General features: G+C 54.6%; 6 protein-coding genes and 1 non-coding gene across 17 annotated transcripts; 2 read left to right on the top strand and 5 right to left on the bottom strand.

Moving 5' to 3' along the window:
- Positions 1-302: 302 nt before the first annotated feature.
- On the bottom strand, positions 303-2040 carry H310_13507. 2 transcript variants are annotated; one of them, XM_008881028.1, is made up of 3 exons: positions 1236-2040; positions 624-880; positions 303-570 (listed from the first exon to the last, which is right to left on the bottom strand). In XM_008881028.1, the coding sequence occupies exons 1-3, from the start codon at positions 1954-1956 to the stop codon at positions 364-366; spliced, it is 1185 nt and encodes a 394-aa protein (XP_008879250.1). In that variant the 5' UTR covers positions 1957-2040; the 3' UTR covers positions 303-363. The 2 variants fall into 2 exon arrangements, with proteins under 2 accessions (XP_008879250.1, XP_008879251.1); XM_008881029.1 differs by having other exon boundaries at positions 303-880.
- A 795-nt stretch (positions 2041-2835) lies between these two features.
- H310_13508 (hypothetical protein) lies at positions 2836-8598 on the bottom strand. Of its 9 annotated transcripts, XM_008881030.1 has the most exons (12): positions 8353-8598; positions 8136-8228; positions 7986-8057; positions 7860-7925; positions 7440-7802; positions 7009-7126; positions 6698-6955; positions 6130-6406; positions 4620-5844; positions 3930-4193; positions 3809-3867; positions 2836-3698 (listed from the first exon to the last, which is right to left on the bottom strand). In XM_008881030.1, the coding sequence occupies exons 1-12, from the start codon at positions 8569-8571 to the stop codon at positions 3440-3442; spliced, it is 3273 nt and encodes a 1090-aa protein (XP_008879252.1). In that variant the 5' UTR covers positions 8572-8598; the 3' UTR covers positions 2836-3439. The 9 variants fall into 9 exon arrangements, with proteins under 9 accessions (XP_008879252.1, XP_008879254.1, XP_008879256.1 ...); XM_008881032.1 differs by having other exon boundaries at positions 2836-3867; XM_008881034.1 differs by having other exon boundaries at positions 3809-4193.
- A 743-nt stretch (positions 8599-9341) lies between these two features.
- Positions 9342-13364, bottom strand: H310_13509 (hypothetical protein). Its single transcript, XM_008881039.1, has 15 exons — positions 13287-13364; positions 13149-13200; positions 12865-13086; positions 12743-12810; positions 12548-12694; positions 12289-12427; positions 11951-12169; positions 11749-11893; positions 11413-11623; positions 10881-11274; positions 10655-10788; positions 10233-10451; positions 9902-10145; positions 9777-9849; positions 9342-9730 (listed from the first exon to the last, which is right to left on the bottom strand). Exons 1-15 carry the CDS (start codon positions 13349-13351, stop codon positions 9468-9470), a joined length of 2595 nt encoding a protein of 864 aa, XP_008879261.1. The 5' UTR covers positions 13352-13364; the 3' UTR covers positions 9342-9467.
- H310_13510 lies at positions 9383-9464 on the top strand. The gene has a single exon. It is a non-coding gene; the product is annotated as a tRNA-Leu (tRNA).
- A 189-nt stretch (positions 13365-13553) lies between the features above and the next one.
- Positions 13554-14508, bottom strand: H310_13511 (hypothetical protein). The gene has a single exon (XM_008881040.1). The coding sequence runs from the start codon at positions 14439-14441 to the stop codon at positions 13983-13985; it is 459 nt and encodes a 152-aa protein (XP_008879262.1). The 5' UTR covers positions 14442-14508; the 3' UTR covers positions 13554-13982.
- A 1349-nt stretch (positions 14509-15857) lies between these two features.
- H310_13512 lies at positions 15858-18106 on the top strand. 2 transcript variants are annotated; one of them, XM_008881041.1, is made up of 6 exons: positions 15858-16449; positions 16887-16967; positions 17013-17163; positions 17219-17411; positions 17459-17522; positions 17587-18106. In XM_008881041.1, the coding sequence occupies exons 1-6, from the start codon at positions 15908-15910 to the stop codon at positions 17879-17881; spliced, it is 1326 nt and encodes a 441-aa protein (XP_008879263.1). In that variant the 5' UTR covers positions 15858-15907; the 3' UTR covers positions 17882-18106. The 2 variants fall into 2 exon arrangements, with proteins under 2 accessions (XP_008879263.1, XP_008879264.1); XM_008881042.1 differs by having other exon boundaries at positions 17219-17522.
- Positions 18107-19044: 938 nt separating this feature from the next.
- Positions 19045-20346, bottom strand: H310_13513 (hypothetical protein; the record flags this gene model as incomplete). The annotated part of the gene is made up of 1 exon (XM_008881043.1): positions 19045-20346. One exon carries the CDS (start codon positions 20344-20346, stop codon positions 19045-19047), a length of 1302 nt encoding a protein of 433 aa, XP_008879265.1.
- Positions 20347-20970: the final 624 nt, after the last annotated feature.

The raw sequence follows: 20970 nt of genomic DNA on the forward strand, positions 1-20970 counted from the left end.
AATCACATAGAATTAAAATTCAATGCGTATTTACCCAATCACTGCGTGAAGTGTAATTGTGACTATATTTCCCCGAATTGGCAGTGCTCATCGGATGCTCAATTTTATTCAGTACCACTCTGTCGAGTTTTTATCAAGTTGACTGTAGTTTCCTTTGTTCAGCAAACTCATATAGTTGGCACCTTGAACTCGTGCCCCGTCTTACTGGATGTCCTACGAGTATCGCACAATTCGAATCAGTGCTGCCCAACAATGTGGCGCTGCGTGGGCCCGGGGTAGGTAGACCACGATGGGGCAATAAGTTCTCTGACTTGTCACGAGGATTGCATTTAAATTAAGCGGTGCCACAAGGCTGCAATTGTTTTACCCATATTCCAGCAAAGCGATGGAAATGTCGTCCGGTTTCTTCTTTTTCAACGTCGCCATGCGGTAGAGCTGCGCCATCGAGTAGTGAAAGTCGCGGTGTGGCGGGTCGTGGAGTGTGGAGCTGGCGACAAGCACTTGCCTCGACAAGAGCTGCGGCCACTTGGACTCGTATCGCTTTGACAGGTCGTCTCTTCGCTGAAGCGTCTGCAATGCACACCCCGCCCGATTCAGATATCGGAAAAAGTCAATTTTCTCACCTCGGAGCTCTCGTCTTCTTTGGCACGCGCAACGTATGCTGCAGCGGCGGCGGCGCTAAATGGAAAGGCCGTCTCCTTGGATACGTCGTTGAGGGCTCTGGCGTGTTGAAGCAGCCGATGGCACTTGTCGGAAGGGGTCGCGGTGACGTGCAAGAGATTCACGAGGTCGTCCTTGTAAACGTTATCGCCAAATCCATCGGAAAACGACAGCACGATGTCAAGCTTCTTGAGTGGAATGCGCTGGACCACGTACATGTCTACCACAGTCCGCAAATGAGGCGTCAGCTCCAACGCGACCAACTCAACTCCATTACATGCAGAACTCGCAATTTTTGTAAAGTGGCGCCACGACCGAAATTGACAAAAATATTGTCCACATAAAAAATAATAGGCTTGTGGATTGGTGGTAGAAAATCACAAAATTTTCATGCAATTCTTGACATATTGAAAATATATCCATGGGGCAAAAAGTGCAATGTGTGCAAATACTGATTCAATATTCGCGAGGAATCGCATGCAAAGGAATGGAATACCGCGGAAAAGAGCAGAGCATGGAGCGCATGGCGCGCTTGATACACACCAAGCATTGCATGAGTAGTGGAGCTCACGTACGGGGTCGTAGGGCGTGGTGGGTGACTGTCCACGGAACGTTGAATTCCTTCATGACAGCGAGCGTCTCGTACACAATACGTCCCTTCCTCAAAACAAGGCACTTGGAATCGCCAATGCTGAATGTGAAGAGATGCTTGGCATGGACGAGGGCGACGACGAGGGTGGAGCCCATCGTCGACGACACGTGTTGGCAGAGCGCTTGAGCGGTCAGGATGCCACGGATGACCATGTGTTCGAAGTCGGCAAGGCTGGACGGGGGTGGGTCGTGGAGGAGAACGTGTTCCACCGCGTGGACGAGTGCTCGCGCGAGTACTGCCGATGGACTTGGGGACAGAGAAGGAGCTGCAGAGGTCGAGTGATGTGTCGTGGTGGAGATGCCATCCGCAACAATGTGATACAGTGGACCAACAGCCATGGCGTCTTCGCCATGCAGCACAAACGACGCAGACCCGTGTCGGGGAGCAGACTCGTCTCGTCCCCGACGTCGAATGTTCTGCCACATTCGCGTCAGTTTGTTCGAACCAGACGACGGTTCTGGGCGTGGTGTCGTCGGGTGGACGTGCTTTTCTTCCACAAGTATCGGCGTTCGAACTACCTTGTTGCCAAGAGCAGGTAGTTGCTGCTGCGGTGTGCCTGGCGTGAGGGGCTGACGGTCGCGCGGATAATTTCCTCCCCTCAGCATCTTCATCAAGGACGTGCTGCGCTGAAGTACTTGCACCATGCGAGCGTCCTTGGTCGCGGGAGATCAATCACGAGTTCTGCAGTGGCGAGCCGGTCGGCAACTGGACATGCAGCGGAAGTGTTGTGTCCTGTGTTGGCACATGGGTGGTATGCCGCATAAAACGTCGATTCCGGCCTACGTTTTATATAAAACGCAACTGTATCCGCGAGCATCCAGGAGTAAAACGTAATCGGGAGAGGCGTCATGCGAATCTCATCCTGTTTAAAACGCTCGTCGAGAATCTGGAATAAAAATAAATGCGACTGTCAGGCAGTTCACAAGCAATAACTTGACACGTTTAAAATTGCAATGGCAGAATATATATTTGAAACATTTGAAATCACACGGCAGAGTACGTCTTTATCCCCCATTTCATCGTTTTTACCTGCACACGCGACAAACGCGACGACGTCTATCACATCATCGGGACGAAGACGTTCTGTCATTGACACCAGTGGCGCCGCTGGACACAGCAAAGAGGGCAGCAGACTCTTCACCGGTCACAAGGGGATAGGCTGGATACCCCATGCACACAGACAGCACGGTTGCCGTTGCGGGATTAAAAACGCAGCAGAGTTGGGTGTATCGCGACCGTGGGTTGATGGGCTCTGAAATTCCATGCGGCCAAGGCGCGTACTTATTATGGCAAATTTACGTACTTATGAGGGCGCACTTCATCGGCCACAAGGTCCCTCTCGGGCGATGTGCGAGGTGCAACATCGACGGCGCATCGCGTTCTCGACCCACTAGGGATTCAAAGGTTGGCAGACTCGTCGGCCACATTAAGCATATCGCATACACAATCCGTACAACTCAACAAGACGTGTTCATCCGCCGTGAACACTACCCACGTGAACGATCCAAATGATCGTGTTAAGTGCGCCTGGTAAAGTCCATTGCCCAAAATCGTTTGCGCGAAATTTCCCCGATGAGAGCCGGGGGGGACGGTCGTGTTCTGGGCACGTTCCTCCTGAACGAAGTCGCTCGAGTGCTCGGGCATGAACAACAAGGGAGGCTCTCTGGTCGCTGCGCTGGCGACCAGCTACAAGAGCTAGAACCTGCCCGGAGCTCGCCGTCTTCACCTGACCAGTTCCACCTCGTGGGCGATCGCAGCAGACTGGCATGACCCGACTGCAGTGGCCTGCGCCCGAGGGAAACGCTCGTGCCACGAGAGAGCGCTCCCGGCTGCTCGATGGCATCGTGCCATGTTGCCGTCCGTGGCGGTATTTCTCCAACGACCCTCCGTGACGTAGACTTGGCTGGACGTCTTTCTGCCATGACGCCACGGGGGCGAAGAACGCGCGACCCACGCCGCCCACGACCTCGTCCCCGCAGGCATCCGATCAGGGGGCGTTCTCGTTGACGTTGACGTATGTCCCAGTCGTGGATTCAAAACCCCACTGGAGCACTGGAAACACATTCGGGCGTCCGGCGCGAACGGCGAAAGCAAGGACGCAGGCGTACGACGTGCATGAGTCTGGTATTACAAATCCGACATGTCGTCGGCATTGCCATCCGGTCGCTCGTACAGGTTGACGAGCCCGGGGACGGCAAGGCGCGCGATCGTGTCTTGGTGCAGTCGCTCCTGGGACATGGCCAAGTTCTCTTCCAGAAACAGATCCGCGTTGTCTTCGCCGGCAAACTCTTTGATGTTGACCAAGAAATCGCGCAAGTGCTTTTTGAACGCTGGCAAGTCCTTCGTCATGTCAAAGCATCCCACGACAAACGCACGGACTTGGGCCCTACGAAATCAACGTCGTCACGTCGATCGAGTCCAGTGGATCGGCTCTCCCACAACGTCGGGACAAACAACCGCACGGCGCATTCGCGACAAGAAGAATTTTGTACTCACGGAGACATGTTGGGGAACGACGTCGAGATCATGTTGGCCACGTATTCCTTGAGAAATTGCTACACAACGACCATCAAAAGTGCCGCCGGCCATGGCATGGACGTGGATGGAGCGTATATACCGAGTTGGTTTGGCCAGGCGGCATCACAGGCGGCATCCCCGGCAGCGATTCCCACAGCGGGACGTGGACTTGGTTCATCTCGACCAGCGAAAACATGTGCTTGAGCAGCGCCGCGTGCATTTTGAACCCAAATTTGTGCAACCGATCGGTCAACACAACCAGAATGTCTTGCAGCAGCGACAAGTAAAACGACCGGTAAAAACTCGCCGCCAGGGTTTCGTTTTCGCGAACGTTCAACAGCAGCGCAAACAGCGTTTCCAATCCCTATGGGAGACAACGAACGGGCTCGAGTCATCGGATCTGTCCCGGCTGTTGAAGGGACAAATGGACGACACAGGTTGCCATCCTTCCCAACCAACACGCGGCGCCACGTGGCCCATACAACCCTCTCGGCATCACATGGCAGAGTACAAGCACACACACACACATTGAAGCTTCCAACGGCTCGATGCAGGTAGACAGGACAAGCCGAAAGAGGTCAGTGCCAACCGACATGCATCCTTCGCGTGTCATGCGATCCATCCAGCGGTCGGTACGAGCAGGCAGGCATGGCCACTGGGACGACATGTCGAACGACACATCCTCACGCGATCGTGGATGCCGTGGGAACGACGCCAACCAAGCCACCACGAGCAAGAGCCATCCATTCGCACCAAAACAAGAAAACGAGGCACGCAGGTGCTGACTTACCGTGTCGGCGACCGTGCGTTCCGTGTGCTTGAACGCCCACACGATCGAGTCGACAACGAGCTTGAAATGCTCGGCCGGGATGTTGAACAGCGCTTCGACGCAGAATTCGTTGACGGCCTTGAGCAGCTTGAAAAAGTTGACACGGTGTTCGGGAAAATCCTCAAAGTTGCGCGTAATCATTTCGAGCGTACATTCAAACACTGCTTCGAGCATGCCGGGGGCGCTCGGCGCAACCGCGTGCTTGAGTTTGCTGATGCAAGTGGCCAAGAGCGTGAGAACTTCAGATTCTTTCGCGTTTGCGACAGTCGTCTTGTAGTCGGACAGGACGACTTCGAGCAGCAGCGGTAAAAAGTGGCGCGCAATCGTTTGGCGACCGTTCTCGTCGGCGCTCGAGTGTTCGACAAACGCTTCAAACAGTCGCAGGCTTTCCTTCTTGGCGTTGCGTAGGCTGCGGACCTCGGACGTCTTGGTAGCGTGCTCGCCGCCGTGCGCGACGCGCTGCGCAATGCGCTGCGTGTACGTGCGGTACACGTTGAGCAAGTCTTGAAAAATCGCGCCCATCTGCGAATTGAAGCCGTTGGGCCCGATCGCCTTGCACACGTTGCCGTTGGTGCGAATGATCTTGACGATTTCTTTGACTGCTTGTGGGTCAAACAGCACGTCGACGTTCTGCGCCGCTTGCTGCATGAGGTTTTGCCACGCCGCGTTGGGGAGCTTCATGAGCTCTGCGACGAGCGTGTCCTTGCGCGCGGGAACGGTCTCCGCAGCCAGCATCGACGCCACTGCTTCGTAAAACGTGTGCAGTTGATGGGGTTCGAGGTCGCTCACTGTCTTGGGCAGCTCCATCATGAGCTCTTCGACAAACGGATACGGCTCGCCGGGCTGGAGCACGACAAACTTGCGGCGGCACTTTTGCGCAATCTTGAGAAACGTATCACAGGCCATATCCTGGACACCTGGATGCAGTTCGTGCATAAACTCAAACAATTTGTTTACGACCGTCTTGAGGAACTTCCAGTGCGCCCGCAGGAACCGAGGGTACTGCCCCACGACGTACATGATGTTGGACGCAACCACGGCCTTGTTGTCCTTGCCGCGCTTCATTTCACACAGCCCCAAGAGATCCTTGATCACTGTCACGAGGAAGCGCTTCTCGTTCTCTTCGCTCATGGCGCCCGAAATCGACCCGATCGCCCAACACAACGTGTTCAGGTTGTTCCACGACCTGCACAAGCCACATTAGACAGCTCAACACGGTGCCGGTCCAGTCACAAGGTTTCGTCCAGTTGGACATGAAAGAGAGGGCGCATACGTTTCCAACGCGTGCACATCACACGATGGATCCGCAAGGCAAGGTCCTCATGAAAAAATACCGTGGACACGTCGGCCAGCGAACGGATCCAGGAGGTCGTGACAGCTCCGACGAACGGCACGTCGAATCGCCAACAAACTGAACCAGAATCCCAAAAAATACAAGTGCATCGGTCGCAGCCACGCAAACGCTACGTACCACCCATTGCCTTCGACTTGGTCGGTCAGCTTTTCCAGCATGATGGTTTCCGTATCGTCGTAGTCCAAATGCGTGAGGTACACCAGGCCTTCGTGCATCGTCTTGTACTGGCTTAGCGCTTCCGTGTCCTTGGTGGTTTCCCGCACGATTTCGCCGTTTTCATCCTCCACGATGAGTACTTCCGACGGTTTGACCATCTTGGAGATCATGACAACGCGCAGGCGGGACAGGATCACCTTCAGCAGCGACTTCCGACTCAACGGGTCCGGTTCGGCCGCTACGGTGTGGGCCACACCATCAGTAAAGTTGTTTTGGAACGATTGGGTTGACGGGTGCACGTTAGTTTGCATGGCAGAGACGTGGAATGAAACACGAACGAACGTCCAACTCAACGAGAACGCGGCCACCGATGCACTGCTGCACGTCGCAGAGATCGAGAGGCTGAAGCAACTTGTTCATTCATGTGCAAAAGCATCCATTCGAACGAGGCAGACTCGTTCGAAATGTTGGAAGGACGCACAAGGCAAAGAAACCACTCAAACAAAGCAAACGAGACTACACTTCGTACCTCGCCGCGTCAATGCGAGAACGTTCATGCCATGGGACTGGGCTTGGTTTTGATCAAGCGAGTACAAGTCTCGCGTGAGGAGGTGCCAATAGTCGAGGCAAATTTTGAAAATGTTTTCGTCGTCTACTTCGCTGATGCTGATAAGGTACTGAAACCCAGTCAAGAGCGCAATGTGCGCTTCGTCGCTCGGGCGCGTGATCGGTTGCTCAATCACACGGATGTGGTGCCGGAAAAAGTTGGTGAAAAACAGCGACAGCCCTACGCCGCACCACCGGTGGAGTCCACGAAGGGATGGCATCGATCAATTATACCTTGGACAAACACGCTATCAAGATGATGGATTCGCTCCATCGAGTGGCCAGGCGGGACGATGCGCGCCAGTTCATGCAGGATCGCCAAATACATTTGCACGTACACGTTGTCGTAGGTCTAGAGCAACAAGCATATCGCCGCAACATGAGCCTATCCCACGGACTTTTTCACGGTGGCACACAATCATGCAAGCAAGAGGCAGTCCACATGTGCCCATCATTCGGGTGGTGCATCGACAGGACATGCAGAGCCCAACCAAGTTCAAATACCCGTGGGATGACACGCCACATGCACCGCCACTGCCGGAGCAGACATTCCAAATTGTCGTCCAGGAAAGCAGGGGTCAAGCGAGAAGGCAAAATTCGCATAGCAAGCACGATGGACAACACTGTTGCCAAGGGAGTAGGTGCCAAGCATGGGTCGACATTACCTGGGGGACGTCGGTCAGCGTGGCGATTTCACTGAGGCACGCAATCGTGTCGTTTCGAAAGGCTTGGGTGGCAAAGAACTTCTTCACGAGGGTTTCGACCAAGTTGGTTTCAAAGATAAAACCGAGTGGAATCCACGAGAGGAAGCGCAGGAGCGTTTGCAGCGTGATGGTGAGGAGCGGGATGTGGGTCGACTTGTCCAAGACAAACTCGCACAGACGAAAGATCTGCACAAATTCGTGGTTGAGCGACTCCTTGAGCGCTTTCGTCTTTTTCTCAGTCATTTGATCCTTTGAAAAGTCAAAAATTTCTTCGCTCAGCAGCTTCAAAATCAACATGTTGTTCTCGCAAAGGACTTCGGATTTCTGGATGGCGGGCATTCACAACGGAGCGTGAGACAGCGCGGCCGCAACGAGACGTACCTGACTCGAGGTGCAGATGTCCGTGATGAAGGTAGGCCAGTTCTTTGGCCACTCGTGCTTCAACACCTGCAGTGCACGTGCGTCAACAATAGCAGTCATCTCTGGTCGAACAGCGACGGGGCGAACCTGGACAAGCACGAGGTTCAGCTTGTTGATAAAGAGGCGCTCCTTTCGCATCGTTGTTTCATCTGCTGCCAACTACACGTCATGAGGTACCTCCACCACTTAGATGTCATGGAGGGAGAGCAGGCAGGCAATGGTGCGACGTCGACGTACGGTCAGGATCTTGCCGACAATATATTGCTTGATCCCTTCGCGCTGTTCCTTCGGCATGATAAACCATTTATATTTGATTGCGTCTTCCAAGATCTACATGCGACCCGTGACCAAAGCACTTACATGGCCATCCGCCAGCCAGATCACGGTCGACATAACAAAAGGCGCGTACGCGACCGATGCAGGAAGCGCGCATGACTTTGGGAAAGGACACTACCTGCAGTCCAAAGTACTTGGTCGGTTGATAAGTTGAGGTTTCGAGGATTTGGGACACCCGAGTCCACGAGTCCTGGTGGCCCTGGAAGGCAACCATTATCTCGTTTGCCATCGCGTGATGGGGGTTGTTGGGGTTCTGCATGCACGCTACGACTTCGTCCAGCATCGCCACGTCCAGCGGAGCGTTCATGTCGAGAAGCTTCGCGCCGACTTGCTCCATCTTCCCTTGCGCCTTAGCCTGTAGCCAAAATTCAAAAGTGTGGCCAGTCCCGATCTCAATTTATTATTACGATATTTGGAAAATGAAATTTTATTATCACAAATTTTGTATACTAACTGTGAAAACGTTTTTTAATTTGGACGGTGTTATCGGTAATACTGTCACAGTTGATATGTCCACCCAATTTACCATATTAAAATACAGCCCGTTTGCATGGTCATCCCCCCGAAAGTTCGAGAATATTTTAAATCCACCACGTTCAGTAGCCGTATTCCTGGTATTAATTCGTCCCAGGTATAATATTATGCAGCACCTCTGGCATATTATGGCGCATCCCGGCCGCGTTCGTTTAGGATGAGGGCTTGCGCCCAAGTTCAGGTAAGGCGTCGAGTGCTGGGTGCGCCACCGGAGCCTTCCCACTGCATGTATCCACGTAATGCATGTGACGTCGTCGACCTGCACTTGAAAGGCATGATGCGACAAGTGCATGTACGTGGGTTGCACTGGCTCCTCCTTTGTGTGCCAACCACATAGCCCGTAACGTCATCGACGTGGTCGCCATGGCCTTGACGCAAGAACTTGCCGACACGCCCTCCTCAAGCAGTGGTGAAAAGACTCTGCACGTGTCCAATTTACCCACGAGAGCCACGTTCATGGCGCGATTCCAGCAGCACACGCATCACGTCCCTCTTCCACATTGTCGCGAGTCCTAACACTGTAAGGACAACCAGTTGCCATGTCCGTTGCAAATTTGCACACGAAGCCATGTCTTTCCAATTCAAAAGCACCATCTGCATTACGGGAACAACATGTCCGTTTGCCCGAGTGGTCTAAGGGGTCACGTTCAGGTCGTGATGTATTCGTACGCGTGGGTTCAAATCCCACAGCGGACAATTTTACTTTCTTTCAATTTTTTGCTTTTGGAGCTTGCGCGCGCGCGTCGGCTGCGTCTCCATGAACGGGTGCACGTGCACGATCGCCGTGTATTTGTGCCCGACGAGTTCGACTTGGACGTGGTTGCCATCGACAGCGAGCGACGTCGGCACGTACGCAAACGCGATGCTCTTGTTCACGATGTGGCCGAACCCGCCGGACGTGGTGTTGCCGACGACTTTCCCGTTGTGCCACACTGCTTCGTTGCCCCACGCGTCCAACGGGTCTAGTTCCTTTATCATCGAGAGGACGGTCGGCATGGCGTAGTGTACCGTGGCCGGGGGCCGGACAGTCGGTGAGAACGTGGAGGTGGACGAGGGTTTTCGAGCTTCCATGGCGCGCCTCCTACCGCACCAAACATGAACAACGGCGTTGAACGGCATGGGGATTGAAGAACCTGTTGCAGTGCTTTCTGGCCCACAAACGGCGTGGCCTTGTCGAGTTGGACGAATCGGTGCAGCCCCGCTTGCAGCGGCGTGGTATCTTTGTTCATGTCGGCGCCCCACACGCGAAAACCTTTTTCCAACCGCATCGCGTTGACTGCAAACGTCCCGACGTTTTCGATCCCGTGCGCTTGCCCAGCACGCCACACCGCATCGTACACGGTTTGAATGTGTTCGAGCGGGCAGTGCACCTCGTACCTGGACATGTCCACGTGAGAAGGACGTCTCGAGCGAGCGATTCCACGAGCGGCACATTGGTGGTGATGGTAGAACTCGACGACGTACCCCGCCTCGCCGGTGAAACTCAACCCGAGCACACGCACGTCGACGCCTTGGATCTGCGTTGTGTGCAACTTCATGAACGGGATCGTTCCATTTGTTGGGGCAGCAATCGCCGCCAGGACCGCCGCCGCACGTGGCCCCGCGAGACCCAACACCCCCGTGCTGTCGGACGTGTTGTCGATCGTTACGTCCGGGAACCTGTCAGCATACGCATCCAACCATCTATTCATCCACCAGTGGGTGAGTTTTTTGGCACATCAGCACATCGCAGGCAACTCCCGGACAAACGGCGCCCGTGCCATCGAGGCCGGACGTTGTCTTCGCGATGATGATCGTCGCGATCACGTGGGGATGGATGCGCATGAAGCCGGCAATGCATATATACATGAATGCCAACACACCACACACACATGGATGGAGACGACCTGAGATCGTGGAGCTCGGAGCCGGCGCCCGTGACGACGTAAAATGCGTCGTCCGCCAGCGCCGTGATGGTGAGCTCGCCCATGACGCGGCCCGCGGGGGTGCACATGTGGCATATGCGAATCGATTGCCCCACCTACAATCGCATCAAACGGAGTCGTACGTGATGCGCGCATCAACGTAGGACATGCAAAAACGCTCTCGAGGCAAGAGAAAAAAGAATTGGACCTTGGGAATCGAGTTGGAGCACACGTGCTCCAAGAAATCGCGGGCACCCGGCCCGTGCACTTCAAACGTGGCGAACGAACTCAAGTCGATCACACCGACGCGGTCCATCACGGCGCGGCACTCTCGCTTCGTTGGGGCAAACGAATTGGTTCGGTAAAAGCTGTGTTCGTGGCCGACTTCGTTCGGGGTCGTGGCAAACCAGTGCGGGACTTCCCACCCAGAGTGCAAACCAAACTGCGCCCCGTGCTCACGCAATGTCTTGTACAGCGGCGACAGTCGGCTCGTTGGTCGCGCCGCTTGTTTGTCCAAGATCGGATGCGTGATCAAGTTGTTGTCGCCGTAGCTCTCTCGTGCTTTGGCGGCCGTAAATGCTGGCGTCGTCCATGCTCCATATCTAGGACATGGCACGTTAGCGCCCACTGGCAGCACCAACATGAAACACGTTCGACAGGAATTCCAGCACGAACGAGCCTCGTCCACACGTGCCCACGTTGAGCACGCGTGCGACGGACGACATCAGTTGGCATCGTACCGAGCAGGGTCGATTTCAGTCAAGTCGTACGGAGGTTCCCCGTGGAGGATCCACTTTGCGACGTAATCGCCGCAACCGCCGCCGTGAGCAATGCCGTACGACATGCCGTTGGCGATGAACACGTTGCGCAGCTTGCGGTGGGGAAGAGGGCCCACGAGAGGAAGCGCGTCGGGGGCGTAGCAGATGGGACCGCACGTCACGTTTTGAATGCCTAGACGCAGACATGCACGATCGAGTCACGAGGACACAAGATGCAGTCGCTCAAGCAGTAGGGCGGGATCTGAACTGGAAAGCACACTGCTTGTGCAAACCGCCCCACAGTTCGAAGGATCTTACCAGCATCCGCGAGCACGGGCATGCGATGCATGGCCGCTTCCAGATGTGGAAGAATGCGATCGACGTCGGGCGGGAATAATTCCTTGCCAAAGCCACTTGGCACGCCGTCCGCTTGCCAGTCCGTGCGCACTTTCATGAGGTGGCCCTACCCACCCGAATACACGATGACCACCACATGACGAAGGTACTCCATGCAACGTACGGCTTCGTAGGGGCCAACCAACATGCCCGTGCGCTCTTGCCGGAGGTAGTACGACGCTTCGAGGTCGCGAATGACGGGCAATTCTTTCGCGCCTCGAGCCGTGACTTGGGGAATCGAGTTTGTGATCACGTATTGGTGCTCGATACTGACAAGGGGCAAGTCCACGTTAAGCGACCCCTGGAGCAGTTCGCGCCCCCAAAACCCCGTGCAGTTGACGATCTATGGCAAAGACGACGTCGACCTCGCTCCATGACGGCAGCCCAACCAATTCCACACACAAGAAGGGCGTGCCGGTGGACCCGACACCAGCACCCGACCACATGCGATCGTGCACGTACAGTCTTGGCGTGAATAATTCCGTTGGCGGTGGACACGTCCCACGTCCCATCCGACCGCTCCGACAGTTCCAAAGCCGGTAGATGCTGGCAGATATGCGCGCCATGGAGCTTGGCGCCTTGCGCAAGGGCCATCGTGACGCTACCAACATGTTAGACTTGTCAAACCCAGCAGCAATGCAGTGATGCCGTGTAGACACTTCAGCATCAGCCTGATGAAATCGCGTGGTGTGTGGTGCAAGAAGATGCCGATGTGTATTACCTGTAGGGATCGATGTGGCCGTCGCCGGTGGTATAGATCCCGCCCAAAATGTCGTCCATGTTGAGAAGCGGGTGCTTTGCTGCGATCTCGTCGGGAGCAATAATCGATTGAAAGGCGTCGTGCCAGTTCTGGCGGCTTTGCTGGTATCTAGAGTGCACGCTAATCATCCCGTCCAGCAAGGGACGGTCGTCGTACTTGGCTTCATCCATACGTGCGGGGGTCGTGCAGATGCGAATGCTTCCCGGCGTATGCAACCCCACACTCTAGAAATCGTCCGCGCGCGCTCGCTTCTACGAAAGTGTCGCGGGGTTGTCTACCTGTCCGGTTTCTGTTTCAAGCGACTTGTACAAATTCAAGCTGTAGTTGTGAAATTTCTTCAGGTTGATTCCCGGGTTGAAATACGTCACGAGACCCGCAGCATGCCATGTCGACCCGGCAGTCAATTCGGTCTTCTCAAGCAACACGACGTTCTTCGCGCCATACTTTGCCAAGTGGTACGCAATGCTCGTGCCGACAACACCTCCACCAATTACCACCACCTGTCGTGAAAACTCGAGAGTGAGTTTGCCGACTTTGCAGACATCGAATGTCATGCACGTACGTCCGACTTGTCGGGCGCGTGCAGCGTCCTGGATGACGGCATCGAGCTGACGCTGGGGCGAGAGAATGCGATGCGTGAGCATGCTTCATCTTCTTTCTCGTGCACAAGGCATCGAATTTACATATAAAAAGAGTGTACCTGCTGGCGTAACGAGGAACACATCGCGCTGCGATACCGCGGACGTGCTTGGACACGCGCCACATGAAGGACGACGAGAAATCGGACAATGAATCGAATTTGCGTATCTTATGGTATTCCACCGCATATTTAAATACGTCGTCCATCTTAAACAAATCGAATTATGTAGAATAAAGTTTTGTAAATATTAATTTTTGCAATGCATTCTGATTGGCTGGTGCATCGATGTGCCAACTTCAACGTCAACCATCGAGAAAAAGGGAGAACCGCGGCGGAACCATGGGAGCCATGCTAGGCTTCCAGGGCCTTCCCTCTACCAGCTCACTCGTTGCAGTGATGTCGCAAAGGGGACGAGTCGTCATCGAGCTTCATGAAGGAGCGGGCGAATCTTGCGCAGCGAACACTACCATCAACAGCATCAAGTCATGGGCTCAACACCGGTCGCCTTTGCTGTCTTGGACGCTGCGTCGCGCGCAAACGCATACTCGTAAAGATATATGTACCCCCAACACCGGAACTCCAAGAAGGCTGCCAGCATCCAAACCATGCCTTTTTCCGTTAGACCGATCCACTACTAGTACAAAACAACGCTTCCTCTGCGATCACCGTGCGCGCTGAATGACCAGCTCCCACGACCCACCACCAGGCCCATGTAGGGCGAATTGTACACTACTTGATTCAATATAGTATTGGTCCTTATGATGAATTGTAGGACATGGCCAAGGATGCGCCAAGTGGAGTTCTGGTAATCGCTTCGACAGACGAGTCGGAGGGTGTCGTCCGTCTTGGATGTGATCTGAGCGAGCTGGTAGCACGTTGAATGCCGTCCAACGAGTGCGTGCTTTGGTGGCTCTTATTCTTGAGGTGGGATGTCCCCGCATGTTCGACGCTTCCATCTCGGTCGAGGCCGTTGTCGTCGCTGGTGTTGTACACGTCGACATTGGATCGCACGGTTGATGGAAGGTCCTGGCCATTGTAGATCAACTCGCCATCGTCATGCTTAAATTCGTCGTTGGGGTCACAATTAAAGTCGAGGCATGGAGCGACCACATAAGACCGTTTCGATGCCGTGCACAACAACGACTTCCGTGGACGAAGTGGTGGGGCATGCCATCCGCCTCGCGCAGTGGGTAAAAGTGTCGTTCTCGCTGGCATACGCGACGTCTTGCCATGCCGTGGTCAGGTCCACTCATGAAGGCCACTTGGACCTGCATGTCGTTCGGATCCGATGGGGCAATCCTATCGAGAAACAGACCAATCAGAATCGTTCTAAAATCATGTCTTGTTTCTGATTGGACGAGAGCAACAGGACGGCCTGAAGCCCCAGAAACTGGCGGACGGATCACCTGGTGTGGAATGGCCACCCCGTGATTGATGGCTGGCAAATGCGTCCACGAGATCGAGGGTATTGCTTGCATATCATGCGCATACCCATGGAAGAGAAGGCCATTAGCAGGGAGGGTCCAGAGATGGCTCCTGGAACTGATCCGTCTTGTTACAGAGGAACGACACAGATCTGTTCACCGCCCACGGGACGATTCGAGTGGAGTGCGATGAGGTCGAATCTGATCGACTGGCCACTGCGCGGTCAAGTCAGATGATTTGCTGTTCCTGCTGCAGCAATGGTGAACGCTGACGACGTTTCGAAACTTCATGTGAGGGACCTTCCCGCGACCAAGGCTCTGGTCACGTCAATTCGTATCCCCACTGCCCACATCGCCCCATGAACATGACAGCCAGTCCGCCCGCGAGGGTCCAAATCGACCGTGCAGTATCGAGGGGCTGCGTGGGATGCTCTGTCGACGCCATACACGTATGTGCTTGCTACGGCGTCCCTCGGATAGGTCGCCAAGACAACCATCGCCCACTACCAGTTGGATCCATCGCATGGCTAACACTACAACTAACCCTGGTTTCGTCATTTGCACGCTGCCTGACGCACATTAAAAGCGGAACACTTGATCAAGCACACACACATGCCCTCTCCGACGGTGCCCCTCAGCGAGGATTCGCCCAAAATCGTGGTAGAGCCATGAAGGTGGTGACACCTGCCGTTGTGCATCGCTGCCTGAGCCAAATTGACGCGAGCTCGACACCCACGCCCATGGTGTTACGTAAAAAGTGATAACATAACATTGACAGCACAAGACGACATCGCATGGCGACCACGGATTTGTCGTTGTCGACTTGGCAGTTCATGCCATGAAGGACTGACACCCACGTCCTTCGTCCACACTACGATAGCGACCGACATGGTTTGTGACAGCACATGGAGAACACAAGAGCGTTGCAGCGAGTTGGGGATGCTGATATATTCCAGGTCTGTTTTCCCGCGAACGGCGCCGACGTTTCGTTGTAGCACTCCTCCGACCCTCCAGGCCTCCTCGATCTATTCACGATGGCAGCTGTGGTGCATGCACCATGCGTGTGCCGTCATGCGGCTCCTTAAGAGACCACCGTGCATGCAAGTCGCGTTGAGGGCACTGAAAACGTGAGTCCTTGTCAGTTAAATTTTTGGTAAATATTTGGAAGTTTTCGACCGATATTTTACAAATCTGTACGTTTTTTCAAGCAATCAATTTTCTGGGGAACTCGCGTGTTGGAGCGCCGAAATCGCCGCCATGACCACGACTGTGCCACGTCCGCCGGCGTCACGAGTGCCTTCGTCCGTGATGTTGTATATTCTGATGGGGCTTGTCGGGTCGTTTACGTTCTTGTCTATGATGATGCTGGACATATCGCCCTACATGAACGAGCCCCTACCCAAGTACCACATCCGCGCCGAGGCCGAGTCGGTGCCGACGACAAAGTCGCGCGGGGTTGTCATTTGTCTGTTCGACGCAATGATCCCCATGACAATTTCGTTGATCCAAGAACTGCGCACCCTCGGGTACTCGGACGTGATCCAATTGTACCATTGCAACGGCGAGCTGTCTGCGTTGTCGCAGACCATGCTCGACGACGTCGACACCAACATCGAGATTGTCGACGGGTGTGTCGAAATGCAAGCACTTGGTAAGCTGCGATCGGATGAAATGAACGGGTTCCGAAGCTTTTGGCTCAAACCGCTTGCGCTCGTGCACACTCGTTTGGATGAAGTCATCCTCATGGACGCGGACGACCTCGTCTTTCTCAATCCATCCCGCCTCTTCGACACACCAGGGTAATGACGCTTTCCGCTTCCATCCGTCTTGTCCATCATGTTGTGCGATGCATGTCCTACAGTTGCTCGATCCGTCGTACTTTTTCATTGTCTCGTGATGTCCGCATCATGTCGGCGCTGAATGGAATGTAGCACATCGTGATTCGAAAGTGCGAAGACTTTGCGGTATTCGAGCCGTTTGAGACGAGATGAGGACTCGACGAGCGACTTGCCATGACGGTTTGGAACCCACGGAAGCAACTCCGCTGGCCTCGATGCTGGCCGTTCCCATTTTGTTGCTGAGGGTCGACCGCTTGCTGGGTCGTTGCATGATGGATGGATGGGTGTGAAAAGTGATTTGTCTATGGTGGTTCTCGATGGAGCGGCTGCGTGAAGGGCATCACGTGGATATTCCCATGGCGCGATCATCACAGCAGTGTTGACCATCGATGCTGTAGGTACAAAGAGACCGGTACGATCTTCTTCTACGACCGCGAAATCCTCAAGAAGGAATACTTGAACGGATGGCACAACGACCAGTACGTCTTCTGGCGAGGCATTCCAGCGTTCTCCTTGTAACGTAGGCCCAACTTGCACGCGCTGATCGAGTCGTTCGACTATGCGGCGTTTGGGTTGGAGAAAGGTCCGTCCGCGCACTTGCTGTCATCGTTGGCATGGCATGGCGATGCTGCGCACGAGCAGGATTCGTCCATCGTGGTCGTTCAGAAATCCAAGGTCGGACGAGCTGCCGCGACGGCAATCGATCAACGGGCTGCAATGGTTGATGTAGGCGGGTCGCGCGATGGATGTCCTGTGGCACATCCTACAACACGACCGTCACCGGAACGGGTTCACCTACGGCGACAAGGAGCTGTTTTGGATCGCGTACGAACTGGCACACCAACCGTACTTCTTCTCTCCATGGGCCAACTCCGGCGCGGAAAAACCAGGCAACATGGCGAATCACCCCGACACCATTTGTGGTGCGTCTCTCGTCCCCCGATGAAAAATGTCGACGTGGGGTGTGCAGGTGGCTTGGCGCAGTTTTTGCCGCACCTGTCGACCGAGAGCGAGCTGCTTCACATCAATGGCGGGTACACAGTTTGCTGGATTTTTCACCCCAACTTGGACATTCCAGGCGTGACGACTGCGTTGTAGTTACATTTTCAACCCATACTCGAACAATGACATCCACTCGATGACGAATCCCGACGAACGCACCCAGCAATTGCTCGCAGAAGTCCCGTCATTTGTGTCGAAGCGCCGTACGCGGTCCAAAGCGTTGAACAAAGCCGAGGACGACAACGATCCGTTGGGGTTTTGGCCCCAGGAATGCCTCGTCCATCGAGGATCCGAGCCAATGCGGCCGCAGGATGTCGACGCCATTCGTGTGCGGATAAAGAATGCTGTTGCCGCCGCAGTCAAGCAGCAGCAGTTGAACAAAGCAAATTGATAACGTGGCGTTTTCAAAGCCCTCGCTGGACGCGTCCACGTTGTGAGCCAGATCGCAATATAACCTTGGGGACCGAAAAACCAGTCGAGCCTTTTGCAATGCCTGCGCATCCAACTCGAACGAGCTCACGACATGACTATGGCTGCTCCGCGATCAAGTCGGCTGCCATGACGAACGATGGGCAGTGGAGAGAGACGAATGCAGAGAGAGAGTGCGACGTGGAAGAGTTAGGCTTCACAAGGGAGGAGTGCTGGGCCCTCGGAAACCTGTCTCAAGGTCAGTGGCAAGCCTCCTGAACCCCGGGAATCTATAAAAATGAATGTGAAAAAAACTCCATACAAAGTATGGAAATCAGTTTTCACACTGATTAGAACAGATACTACACTTGATCTTAGCCAAAAGGCCGAGAAGGTATGATCAAAGGATAGAGTCGCAAAGATTTATCGCTACGGTACTCGGTATTTTTGGTTATGCAAATATGCTCGACTATGTACGCTTCGTTGACTGTATTTCATTCAATGAAGAGAATGCTTAAGTACGATCTTGGCGAGGACATACGTCGATTCCAGTGTACGTGCATGTCCTTTCGACCAAGGCATCATCGTCGACCTGGTTGTTCGATGGAGTCGAACATTGAACGGGGAGTTTATGACGATGATGTCCATCAAGTCATCCCTATTCGACCACGAATGGTCGACACCAAATGATCAGGCTCCGAATCGTAGAACTTCTAGCCTAGAGACTCTTGACGTCCCTCTAGAGGGACGCCTTCATGTTAGATAGCTACATCCTTATCTCTCTTTAACCTGCACGTTGGAAGTCACCTACTTCCTTTCCATCCTGCGCTACTCTTGGTGAAGCCGAGAATATCCGACCCTCAAGTTCAACCCCCGGAACTTCCCTTTTAATTTGTGCGCTGACGCCTTCCCCCGTGACCGTCACAATCGGTGTAATTTTCCGATTCCCTGACACGGCCAAATCCCACGCACGTTCTGCCGGCATGTTTCTCGGTAGAGAGGCGATATCGAAATCGTACAAACGAATCTTTGTTATGCATGCCATACATGGTGGAATCCAGACCCCATCGACGACGTCGATTCCAGTGTATTTCATATTGGCGACATGGAGCAATGTCCGAGTTGGCTCGGTTGCAAAAGAATCGACTAGGCGGAAAGTTTAGGCTCGGTCGTGGTACGCGAGGCCTTGGTGGTAGTCGGATACGGGGTACCCGTAGGCATGGTTGCCGTCGACTCGGTGGCAGTGATCGAAGATGGCTTGGCACCACACCAAATCATGCCATACGAAGCACTGTTGCTGTCGCAGTAGTCCTTGCCGTGGGACAAACACTCTCTCGTGAAGGGATAGAAGCACCCAGTGCAACTGCCGCACTGAGCAGGACGAGGAGGCGCCGGGGTACGATTGATCTTGGGGTACACGATGTTTTCGGCGACGTTGCACATGCCTCTGCCCCCCACACCGCGCTGGAGCCGGATGTAGCCGCGTTCGCCCCATGTGTCGCCCCACGAGTTGCGGAGCTTGTACGACTTCTCGTCATAGCCCACGGCGACGACGGCGTGGTCTGAGCTCGACCCAGGGCAATGCGTGATCACACCCTCGCGGTAGTTTTTCCAATCGATGTTGCCCGCTTCAACTGACACCGCCACAGGCTGCGTGTTGAGCGCCGTGTCCAGCGCCTCCTCGCTCCACGTGTAGACTGTCGCGCCGATGCTGAGCTTCTGCTTGGTACACGAGTGACTCTGGCACGTGCCAGTTAGACCGATGAGGCCCGACACGTACGGGTAGTCGCTCTCCAAGCAGAGCCCATCCTTCGACAAGTACGTCATGGCGCCCTGCGGCAACCCGCCGTAGCACCCCGCGGTACCATACTCGGTGGAGCAGCTCGTCACTTGCTGCTCGGACAGGTCGAGGCGCTTTCCCGTCACGAGGCAGTGCGCCATCTCGGCGGCACCTACTGCCGCGAAGACATAGCCCGTGTTGCACAAGCCTTGGCTGCCAATCACGGGGTTGACGCACTTGTTGGTAGTCCAGTCCACCGACGCCGCCTTGACGCTGCTCACGTTCAAATCGGCCTCGGGGAGCGAGCGGAACGCACTGCGGCTTTCCTGCAGGGACATGCCCTCCACGAACTTGTTGAACTCAGCTTGCGTCATGAGAGCAAACGGGTTGTTGTAGTCGAACGTGGCTTCGGGGTTGTTGCGACGAGCCTCTTCGATCGCGAGCTTGTTGTCGTAGAACCGCTGGAGCGCGTCGTCTTCGGCATCGTGGGGGGACATGCTCATCATGGCTTGGGGCAACACGCCCTGCGCCGCGGCGGCAGGTTCAAACTCTTTGCGCCACGCGGCGAGTTCGGCGCGGAGCACGGAGCGCTCCTCCGCCGAGAGGGTGCTCACGAACTGCTTGGAGGCGGCAGCGGACGCAGCGACGAGGGCAACAAACAACTTCATTGGAGTCGAGAGGAGTTGAATGCGAATTCAAAAGTGACTCTTGTTCACAGGAATCAACCAATGCATCTTGGAACGTTTCGAGGGTAGCGACGACAGCGCCGCTTGGATGCCTCAGAGCCTGGTTAATCCTGGTTGATGCTGTGCAGTTGCTTGGGGTTGTCGGCCTGTATCGCACCGTGGAGTCGACGTTCGGTACACTCGATTGTTGCGTCCTTGTAGCCTTTTCTTCCTCTTTTTATTGAGCATGAAATCTAAGAGCAAGAGGTATGTACGTATGGGTGACATGGTTGAAAAGGTTAAATGCTTGCGACAGTAGCGCAAAGGCTTGGAAATATTGCCAAGAGTTGTGCCTCTCCTTTGGAAAAACAGGGTTCGTTGCCGACGAATGATCACAAACATGAAACTTTGCACGCCACTGCTCCTTCAATACGCATTGGCCGTTGTGATCTCCATTCCTTGTGAAGTGAGTCCACCTCGTCCAAATACTATGCTTGCTACCACCACAAAATGAGGGAATGAGTACGTCATGGAGATCTAGCCACCGTAGTGAAACATTTTCAAATCGATCCCACATGTACGATCCGTGTTAATCAGATCAGAGGGAGCAATTTTCGAGTACAATCC

Source organism: Aphanomyces invadans, assembly GCF_000520115.1.
Source record: "Aphanomyces invadans strain NJM9701 unplaced genomic scaffold supercont1.52, whole genome shotgun sequence".
Classification (NCBI taxonomy): Eukaryota; Oomycota; class Saprolegniomycetes; order Saprolegniales; family Verrucalvaceae; genus Aphanomyces; species Aphanomyces invadans.